The sequence below is a fragment of the Arachis hypogaea genome, chromosome 6 (assembly GCF_003086295.3).
Source record: "Arachis hypogaea cultivar Tifrunner chromosome 6, arahy.Tifrunner.gnm2.J5K5, whole genome shotgun sequence".
Taxonomy (NCBI): Eukaryota; Viridiplantae; Streptophyta; class Magnoliopsida; order Fabales; family Fabaceae; genus Arachis; species Arachis hypogaea.
Genome location: NC_092041.1, coordinates 110,524,597 through 110,535,582, shown reverse-complemented (window position 1 = coordinate 110,535,582; position 10,986 = coordinate 110,524,597). Strand labels below are relative to the sequence as shown.

Below are 10,986 nucleotides of genomic sequence, written 5' to 3'. Positions count from 1 at the left end.
TGTGGCATCAATAAAGAGGTTAGTAATAATTTTTTTTAAAACTATAAATAGTAGTTAGAATAGTAATTTAGTAGTTTGCTAGAATTTCAAAATTACAAATACTACTTAAAGTAGTAATTATAAACAACTGTTAGTTAAAGTAGTGACTAGAGCCTCTGTTAGAACTTGTAAGTTATAAATGTTAGATTAAGTAGTGAAAATTAGTTTAGTTAGAATTTAATTTAACTCAACAGTGCGAGTAATAATAGTGATTCAGGATTGTGATATGGTTTACATTAAAGTATTTTTTATTAGAGTTTTCTGTGTTTGGTCCATTTAGATTTAGCTCTGATTTTTTTTTTTTTGGACATGTAATATTATTTGTTTGGGTTTAGTGCATTTTTTCGATTAGGACATGTATTATTTAATATTCCTTTAGTGAACTGTTTTGTTATACAGCCCACTGATACAACACCAACATGAGAAGGAAGCATTGTATGGCCCTAGTCAATATGATTGTACCTCAGGGTGTCCGACTAGTATGGGCTTGCTTTGAGTAGCTATTGGGTATTTTACCTTCTACAAACTGCATCGACAAGTTTACGGTGAAGTGAACTTGGATGCAGGACACATTCAGTGAGCTTCCTCAGGGTACAGACAATGATACCATTAGGAGGTATGTCCGGTACACGTCTTCATATTCGTTGGCTACCCTATATAGCTAGGCTAGAGGATATGGACAAATACAGCTGTGGATCCACTCATCTCTCGTGGTTATACCGGTGCATGTGGCGTGTGGCCAACAGGAACGTGGTAAAGTTAGTTGGTCCACAGTAGCTCCTTCAATCATGGATCTTCTGGCGGTTCTCTAGTTTCAGGCCTAATGGGTTTGATGCCTTTCATTGGCTGTTGGCATCGAGGTACTTGCTGTTTATTTATGTTATGTTTGTTAATATTTTTTTGGGTTATGGTCATTATTGATAAAATGTCTTGGGTCGCAGGTGAGTGTTTAAGCCAGGGATGTGAGTGTTTAAGCTTTCAAAATATTTATTATTAAGTTATTTTGGGCTTTTTACTATTTATAATGACATGCCATATGGCATTATGGAGGGTTGTGATGGTATTGATCTATTTTGCTGTTACAAAGTGGCATAAGGTGGATCGGGATCTACCACAGCTTGATGGAGTACAGTATCAACCACGTGCCACACTCGACGTTGATTTCTTGATGTTAAGGGATGGTAGAGACAGTGATCGGTGGAGATTGTTATGGTTATGGTGGTGGCGGATTAGGTGGTGATGATGGTGGCGGTGATGAAGGTGGAGGGTTTGGTGATCATTTTGTTGGGGTTCCCAGTAGTGACATGGAGGTGCGCAAGAGTCAGACGTATATTAGTCCAGGTGATATGCTATCTGACTTGCTTGACAGTAAGGGCCTTGATGTGGAGTTCAGAGGGTCATGCTTCCTTGATGAGATTAGCGTGATCATACAGGAGGATGATCTGGAGCGTCACAGATCTCAGCTAGTCGGACCCTAGACACACCTAGATGTGGATCTGAATGAGCCTCCATCAAGACCATCAGATGACACATTTGCATTCGATGGGACTCCCCCGTCGGCATTCGCTGTAGCTCCCCCAGCACATCCTGGTCCATCTAGGTCACTCGAGTGCACACCAGACGAGGTGGTGCATGATGGTGACAGAGATAAGGATGAGGTCTCTCTGGCCCAGAGAGCGCAAAGAATCAAGCACCGCCACCGCTACTTTACAGGATCACATCTCTTTTGATTACGGCGTATGCATTATTATTTAGATGATTGTTATATGTTGTTAGTAGAAGATGTATGTTATATTTTTTAGATGGTACCTTTATGTTGCTGAGATACGATGTTTGTTTTATCTCGTTTTATGTAATATGTACCTTTAGGGTCTTGTATTTACTATTTTTACAATTTCTTATACGACTATTTCTTAACACGAGTCAAGAATACACAACATAACTAAAAACCAAACGATGAGATTGAGTTAATAGTAACATGGGAATACAAAACACAATAAAACTTACAACTGAGATAAAATTAAAGTAAATGAAAGAAGGCACAACCGACCTACATTAAATTAAATGAAAGAAGACACAACCGACACAACATTACCCTAGATAAACACATCCCTATGCATTACTAGCGGAAGCATAACCCATGTTAACTCGTCCCTGTTGACACCTCCTCCGTGTGTGGCCAGGCTGTTTGCAAAGCCCACATCGCTTGGGTCTGTTCGGATCAACCTCATCTATGATACTTTGGATCCTAGTCCTCCCGGGACACCCTTCAGATGCACTTCTCTTGGTGGGATTGGCTATGACAATGGGACCATCATATGGTGGCCAAAAACTTTCAGCGATAGGAGGAGTGAATCCCATTCGGTATACATTGAACACCGAGCTAAGGCAATACACCTCATGGACATAGGTTGCCCAACTCAGACGTGAGTATGCACAACATACTAAGGCATGGCGACATGTATAATGAAGTGCCTGGAAATATCTGCAATCATATGTTTGATCCCTGAGGGACACTCTGTACGAGCCAAGTGAAAAGCTACCAGTCGGAGAGGTCTTGACCACAGTAAACACAGAATTATCCATATCATACAAACTCACCGTAAAACACCTTGATGCCTTCGAATTAGCCTCTATTGCCTTCATCAGATGCTCACTAAACTGCTGCTCGATTTCTAACTGTGCCTCTACCTCTCTTCCCTTGGGAACAAAGAGCTCGGCTAATCTTCCATAAGTGACTTCACCAACGAAAAAACTGGAAGGTTCCTTACACCTTTTAGTATGAAGTTTACACACTCGGAGATGTTAGTAGTTATATGCCTAAATCTCTGAGCTTCATTCTAATGCTGAGCCCACTGCTCATACTCAATCCAATTATCCCAGTCACACATTGCAGGGTCTTCAGATTGGAAAATATCAAACCAGTAGTCAAACACTACCTCAGTCTTGACGTAAGTAGTATTCACTAAAAACCTCTGTGCATCCTTACCCTTAAAATTCAGGGCGAAATTTGTTGCCTCGTGTCGGATACAGAATGCTTGGTAGGCACTAGGTGGAAGCCAACCGCTATCAGGAGCCTCAAATGCAGCCTTGATTCCCTTATGCCTATCCGAAATGACTAGAATACCTGACTGAGACGTTACGTACTGCCGAAGGTGAGACAGAAAAAATGAGCACGACTCCGCATTCTCACCCACTACAAGTGCGAAAGCAATGGGAATGATGTTGGAATTCTTATCCTGAGCAATCTCAACCATCAGTGTGCCCCCGTATTTACCGTACAAGTGGGTCCTATCAATACGAAGCGACAACTTAAATGCCTAAAGGCCTCGATGCACGGCGGGAATGTAAAAAAAGCCGATGGAAATAAGCTCATGACTCACCGACTTGCCTACCAACTCGTACAGGGCTCGTCTTCAACACTGCAACACTACCTGACATCATTATCTGCACAGCCAATACCCATCTCGGTAACTCATTATATGACTCTTCTCAATCTCCATACGTTTACGTAACAGCCTTCTACTTGACCAACCAACCCCTCCTATAAGTCGGTCTAATTCCGAATGTGCCTCTGTCACATTCTGTAGTACCTTGATTGACACGACAACATCAGCTCTAATCATAGGCAGTTTGAAAGCCAATATAACATGATAATCAAGCATCCTGTAATCACTAGATATCGACAAGGCCTCCATTGTACCGTCTTACCTCCCAAATATCCTTCCACTGGTGAAAAGTGATCCGAATCAACCATGTGCAACCGTTGCCAAACTCTTTACACTTTTTATGGTACTTGACATGATCAGATTCTAGCACTATGAACTCAACCTGGTGGATACTATAAGTCTTCATGATTAAGACAGCCTTTTCTTTATCTTGAAACTGCTGATTAACTTGGAACTTAGCTAGACCTCCTCTTAACGGGGTATCATCTAACTTGTCAATTATTTTTATTAGCGTAGAAGTATGTTCTCTAGTCAAAATATTTACAATTTTTTTACAATTTCTACAGTTACATAATCCTATTCCTAAACAATTATTCTAGTCATCTTTTTCATTATTTTCTTCTGAGATTTCTTCTTCTGACGTAAGATCTAATTGTTGTATAAAATAATCTTCAAATTTAGAAGAGTCTTCATAAATTGATTCTTCCTCTAATTCTGAGTTGATTAATATGGTTGTTAAAGCTTGCTTAATTTCTTTATTTTCTATTTTATTTTTTTTGTTCTGTTGTACACTTATTAGCGTAGTGTCCCTATTTTTTACATATCCAACATGTTACTTATTTCTTTTTATCAGGAGATTTAGGTTTTTCTTTAGGAGTTTTATAGAATTTTTTATAATTTTTTTTCATAATAAAGGAGTTTATTTATGTTATATCTAGGTTTTTTATAATTTTTTTTTAATTTTGTGTTGACCACTGGGTGCCTTTTTGGAGTTATTCCGTATTGATAACAAAACGTTCCAAGTTCTCTTTTTTTCGTGATAGTTTTTTATTTTATTTTTGTTGTATCTTAGTATCTGTGCATACTTCTATACCTGTTTGTACTATTATGTTATGTAGTTGTCCAAAAGTTAATAAATTATAGCGAATCTGGGTTCCAAACTGTGTTTGTAATTTTTGTAATACTTTTTCAGAGAATAATTTTGGTAAATCTGTTACGAATCTTTCCTTTCAGAAAGGTGCATATGCATCATCTCTTATCATAACTTTTGACATAAAAACATCTTTATACCATATATAATCAGACATGGTTGGACATCTTAAATTCATTAATTGAGTTCCTACCTATCTTTGAAAGTACTTGGATTTGCTACAAAGTTTTTAATAATAGTATATATTAATGTGGATGTAGCATCTTGTGACTGATCTTCTTGTTTAATGCTATTAATAATTAATTCTTTTTTCTTGAATACTGAAAAAATTATTCCACCATCCTTTTAATTCTCCTATAAATCCTTGGGTTAACATAACTGCTGCCTTTTTATAAAAAACTTTTCTCATCTTATAAGCAGTTGCGGCCATAGTCATATTAAACATTTGATCTAAAATGGCTTGTTCACTTAATCCATCTATATTCCATTCTACTAAGTCTGATCCGGAAAAATAATTTTGTACTAATTATGTTCTTTCTAAAGGATTACTATGTGTTCATCACACATAGCGGAAGAAAAGAAAGTAATCCTTAAAGATCTATTTTGTGCTTAAACTTTATTCCAATAATAATATATAAATCATATCTAAATACATGTGTACGCTAGTAAAAATCACTTTCTCCTTCAATGATGCGAAGGCGCTATGCGTATCCACACCGAGACCAACCTTTGCTGTCAACTCCTTGACCAATGGACATCTGATCTAAATTGAGAAACCTCTTGCAACTCTTTTCATGCTATAAAATTTTTCTCCAAGGATCAGGCTCACATACAGTTTATGTGTGTAGAGGTAAAGGAATAAAACTCTTGTTTTTGTTCTCTTCATTTTCCAGTACTCTTGGAATACATATATATAGTGTGAGATTTGTTACTGATTATAAATTTGAATCTCAATTCAAATTTAAATCATATCTTGAAACTCTAAATCTGAATCCTTCAAATTTATGAATCATATCATAACTCAATTTAAAACAGAATCAGTTAGGATCTCATCCAAATATAGAATTCAAATTTAGAAATAGAATAACTAATTATTCTCAAATCTCATTTAATATTCTCAATTATCATACTATTATTATATTCTTGGTGCTAGCAAAGAATATAATAATATTCCATTTGAATTAATAAATAATTTATTTGATCAAATCAAAATAATAATTAAATAATTCTATTACAAAGATTAGAACACTGGTTAGCAGGGGCAGAGATACATAATACTAAAGAGGGCAATGCCCCCTCCAAAAATTTTAATTTTTATTTAAAAAAAATAGTCTATCCCCTCTTTTTTTTTATTTCCCAGCCCCTCCCTTTTTGTTCGTACACTTTCTCAGCCCCCCCTTTTAATTCATACAAAAAAAATCAGCCCAATAGCCCATTCTCCGCCCCTTTTTTTTATTTCCCAGCCCCCTCACCCTTTTTGTTCGTACACTTTCCCAGTCCCCCCTTTTTGTTTGTACACTTCTCACTTTCACTTTGTAGGTAAAAACTTTTGACTTTTTCTATTCTTCTTCTTCTTTATCTCTTTAATCTTCTTATCTTTTACCTCTTTGATTTTTTTTTTTTGCAGATTAAAAAAAAAGATAGTAGTTCAACAAGTGATTCTTCACTCCTCTTTCTCAAAAAATATTCTATTTTTATTCCTTTTTATTTCAAAAAAACTATTAAACTATTGACTTTTCTATTATTATTTTTCTGTTAGTTGATGAGCGGATAATTTATACGCTTTTTTGGCATTGTTTTTAGGTAGTTTTTAGTATAATTTAGTTAGTTTTTACTATATTTTTATTAGTTTTTATGCAAAATTCACATTTCTGAACTTTACTATGAGTTTGTGTATTTTTCTGTGATTTCAGGTATTTTTTGGCTGAAATTGAGGGACCTGAGCAAAAATCTGATTCAGAGGCTGAAAAAGGACTGCAGATGCTGTTAGATTCTGACCTCCCTACACTCAAAGTGGATTTTCTGGAGCTACAGAAACCCAATTGGTGCGCTCTCAATTTCGTTAGAAAGTAGACATCCAGCGCTTTCCAGCAATATATAATAGTCCATACTTTGCCCGAGTTTTGACGATGCAAACTGGCGTTCAAACGCCAGTTTCCTGCCCTATTCTGAAGTTAAACGCCAGAAACAGGTTACAAACCATAGTTAAACGCCACAAACAGGCTGAAAGCTGGCATTTAACTCCAAGAGGAGTTTATACACGTGAAAGCTTCAATGCTCAGCCTAAGCACATACCAAGTGGGCCCCGGAAGTGGATTTCTGCACTATATGCACTTAGTTACTCATTTTCTGTAAACCCTAGTGACTAGTTTAGTATAAAAACTACTTTTAGTGATTTATTTCACATATTATGATCATTGTTGAGACTATCTTTGTATCACTTTTGATCTCTTGATCACGTTTAGGGGGCTGGCTTCACGGCCATGCCTGGACCTTCATCACTTATGTATTTTCTACGGTGGAGTTTCTACACCCCATAGATTAAGGTGTGGAGCTCTGCTGTTCCTCATGAATTAATGCGAAGTACTATTGTTTTTCTATTCAATTCAAGCTTATTCTTATTCCAAGATATTCACTCGCACTTCAACCTGATGAATGTGATGATCCGTGACACTCATCATCATTCTCACTTATGAACGCGTGCCTGACAACCACTTCCATTCTATCTGTAATAGCTTGAGCGTGTATCTCTTAGCCTCCATTCCAAAAGATCGAAGTCTTCGTGGTATAAGCTAGAATCAATTGGCAGCATTCTTGAGATCCGAAAAGTCTAAACCTTGTCTGTGGTATTCCGAGTAGGATCTGGGATGGGATGATTGTGACGAGCTTCAAACTCGCGAGTGTTGGGCGTAGTGACAGACGCAAAAGGATCAATGGATCCTATTCCAACATGAGTGAGAACCGACAGATGATTAGCCGTGCAGTTACAGTGCATTTGGACCATTTTCACTGAGAGGACGAACGGTAGCCATTGACAACGGTGATCCCCCAACATACAGCTTGCCATGGAAAGGAGTATGAATGATTGAATGAAGGCAGTAGGAAAGCAGAGATTCAGAAGGAGCAAAGCATCTCCATACGCTTATCTGAAATTCTCACCAATGAATTACATAAGTATTTCTATCTTATTTTATATTTTATTTATATTTTAATTATCAAAACCTCATAACCATTTGAATCTGCCTGATTGAGATTTACAAGGATGACCATAGCTTGCTTCAAGCCGACAATCTCCGTGGGATCGACCCTTACTCACGTAAGGTTTATTACTTGGACGACCCAGTGCACTTGCTGGTTAGTTGTGCGGAGTTGTGAAAAAGAGTTGAGATTATGAACGTGCCTACCAAGTTTTTGGCACTGTTGAGATCACAATTTCGTGCACCAAGTTTTAGGCGCCGTTGCCGGAGATTGTTCGAGTTTGGACAACTGACGGTTCATCTTGTTGCTCAGATTAGGTAATTTTATTTTAATTTTAAGCTTTTTGTTTTTGTTAATTTTATTTTCGAAAAATTTTCAAAAAATAAATTATTCTATGACTTCAGAATTTTTAAGAATGAATTCTAGAGTTTCATGAGATATGTTGAATCCTGGCTGGCTGTTAAGCCATGTCTAATCTTTTGGACCGAGGTTTCAACTATCCTTAGAAGAGCTTCTTTGTCTTTCTCAGCAAATTAGCTGTTGTATGTAATGTTCTGCTGAAGCTTGGCTGGCCATTGGCCATGTCTAGTGTTTTGGACCAAAGCTTTCACTGAAAGCTTGGCTGGCTAGTAAGCCATGTCTAATTCCTGGACCAGAGTTTTAGACTAACATTGCATGATTCCTGGAATTCTCATTAGAAATTTTGAAATCCTTATTTTCTTTTTCAAAATTAATTTTCGAAAAATTCAAAAAAAATAATAAAATCATAAAACCAAAAATAATTTGATGTTTCTTATTTGAGTCTAGTGTCAATTTTTAAGTTTGGTGTCAATTGCATCTTTTTAATTTTTCTTTAAATTTTTGAAAACTCATGCATGTGTTCTTCATAATCTTCAAGATGTTCTTAATGATTTTCCTTATTTGATCTTTGCATTTTCTTGTTTTGTGTCTTTTCTTATTTTTTATATGCATTTTCAATTTGTTATTGTCTAAAGTTTGAAAATTTCTAAGTTTGTTGTCTTGCATGTGTGTCTTTTCTTAAAAATTTTCAAAAATAAGTTCTTGGTGTTCATCTTGATATTCAAAGTGTTCTTGGTGTTCATCTTGACATTCAAAGTGTTCTTGCATGCATCATGTGTTTTGATCTTGAATTTCCATGTTTTGCATCATTTTTATGTTTTTCTCTCTCCTCATTAAAAAATAAAAAATAAAAAAAACATCTTTTCTTTATTTTGCTCATAATTTTCGAAAATTTGGATTGACTTAGTCAAAAATTTTTAAAAATTTAGTTACTTCTTATGAGTCAAGTCAAATTTTCAATTTAAAAATCCTATCTTTTCAAATCTTTTTAAAAAATCAAATTTTTTTCATTTTTTCTTTCATATTTTCAAAAATTTCAAATTGATTTTCAAAATCTTTTTCTTACTTTTATTTTATATTTTCAAAATTAAATGCTAACATTTAATGTTTTAGTTCAAAAATTTTAAGTTGTTACTTGCCTATTAAGAAATGTTCAATCTTTGAATTTTAAAATCATATCTTTTAGTTTCTTGTTAGTCAAGTAATCAACTTTAATTTCAAAATAAATTTCAAATCATATTCTTTCAAAATTAATTTCATAATCTTTTCTAACTTCTTATCTTTTCAAATTTGATTTTTAAATCTTTTTCAATTAACTACTTGACTTTTTGTTTGATTTTAAAAGTTTTCTATTTCAATCATATTTTTTTCAAAATCACCTAACTAATTTTCTCTCTCTAATTTTCGAAAACTCCTACCCACTTTTTCAAAACTCCTTTTTAACTAACTAATTATTTTAAAATTTAATTTAATTTTATTTCTCCTTTTAATTTTCGAATACTAACTAATATTTAAAATAAAAATAAAATTATTTTTATTTTATTTTATTTAATTTTCAAATTCTTCCCCCTCTCATCTCTTTCTATTTATTTATTTATCTACTAACACTTCTCTTCTACTCATAATTTGAACCCCCTCTTCTTCTCTGTGTTCGAATTTTTCTCTTCTCCTTCTTCTATTCTTCTCTTCTTCTACTCACATAAAGGAATCTCTATACTGTGACATAGAGGATTCCTCTTCTTTTCTGTTATCTTTTTTTTCATATGAGCAGGAACAGGGATAAAGTCATTCTTATTGAAGCTGATCCTGAACCTGAAAGGACTCTTAAGAGGAAACTAAGAGAAGCTAAAGGACAACCCTCTGAAGAGAACCTGACAGAAATTTTCGAAAAAGAAGGAGACATGGCCGAACCCAATAACAATGGTGGAGATGCAAGGAAGATGCTTGGTGACTTTATTGCACCCTCTTCTAACTTATACGGAAGAAGCATCTTAATTCCTGCCATTGGAGCAAACAACTTTGAGCTTAAGCCTCAATTAGTTTCTCTAATGCAACAGAATTGGAAGATCCTCATCAGTTCTTAGCTGAATTCTTGCAAATCTGTGACACTGTCAAGACCAATGGAGTTGATCCCGAGGTTTACAGGCTTATGCTTTTCCCTTTTGCTGTAAGAGACAGAGCTAGAACATGGTTGGATTCACAACCTAAGGAAAGCCTGAATTCTTGGGAAAAGCTGGTCAGTGCTTTTCTGGTCAAATTCTTTCCACCTCAAAAGATGAGCAAGCTTAGAGTGGAAATCCAAACCTTCAGACAGAAGGAAGGTGAATCCCTCTATAAAGCTTGGGAAAGATATAAGCAATTGATCAAAAGATGTCCTACTAACATGCTTCCAGAATGGAGCATCATATGTATATTATATGATGGTCTGTCTGAGTTGTCAAAAATGTCATTGGACCATTCTGTAGGAGGATATCTTCATTTGAAAATCCCTGCAGAAGTTCAGGAACTCATTGAAATGGTTGCAAATAACCAGTTCATGTACACCTCTGAGAGGAATCCTGTGAAAAATGAGACGCCTCAAAAGAAAAGAGTTCTTGAAATTGATACTCTGAATGCCATATTGGCTCAGAATAAAATATTGACTCAACAAGTCAATATGATTTCTCAGAGTCTGAATGGATTGCAAGCTGTATCCAACAGTACTAAAGAAGCATCTTCTGAAGAAAAAGCTTATGATCCTGAGAATCCTGCAATGGAAGAGGTGAATTACATGGGAGAACCCTATGAAAA

The 10,986-nt window shown here is 35.4% G+C and overlaps 1 protein-coding gene and 1 non-coding gene across 2 annotated transcripts; both read right to left on the bottom strand.

The window, feature by feature from the left end:
- Positions 1-2,151: 2,151 nt before the first annotated feature.
- Positions 2,152-3,737, bottom strand: LOC112757785 (uncharacterized). Its single transcript, XM_025806342.1, has 4 exons — positions 3,633-3,737; positions 3,431-3,486; positions 2,896-3,330; positions 2,152-2,812 (listed from the first exon to the last, which is right to left on the bottom strand). Exons 1-4 carry the CDS (start codon positions 3,735-3,737, stop codon positions 2,152-2,154), a joined length of 1,257 nt encoding a protein of 418 aa, XP_025662127.1.
- Positions 3,738-10,477: 6,740 nt separating this feature from the next.
- Positions 10,478-10,585, bottom strand: LOC112760706 (small nucleolar RNA R71). Its single transcript, XR_003181135.1, has one exon. It is a non-coding gene; the product is annotated as a small nucleolar RNA R71 (small nucleolar RNA).
- Positions 10,586-10,986: the final 401 nt, after the last annotated feature.

Coding starts and splice junctions, on each gene's coding strand:
- LOC112757785 (XM_025806342.1), bottom strand. CDS start 3,737: ATGGAGGCCTTGTCGATATCTAGTGATTACAGGATGCTTGATTATCAT. Junction 3,487..3,632: donor ATGTTGTCGTGTCAATCAAG/GTACTACAGAAT, acceptor TTGGCTGTGCAG/ATAATGATGTCAGGTAGTGT. Junction 2,813..2,895: donor AATTGGATTGAGTATGAGCA/GTGGGCTCAGCA, acceptor TCATACTAAAAG/GTGTAAGGAACCTTCCAGTT.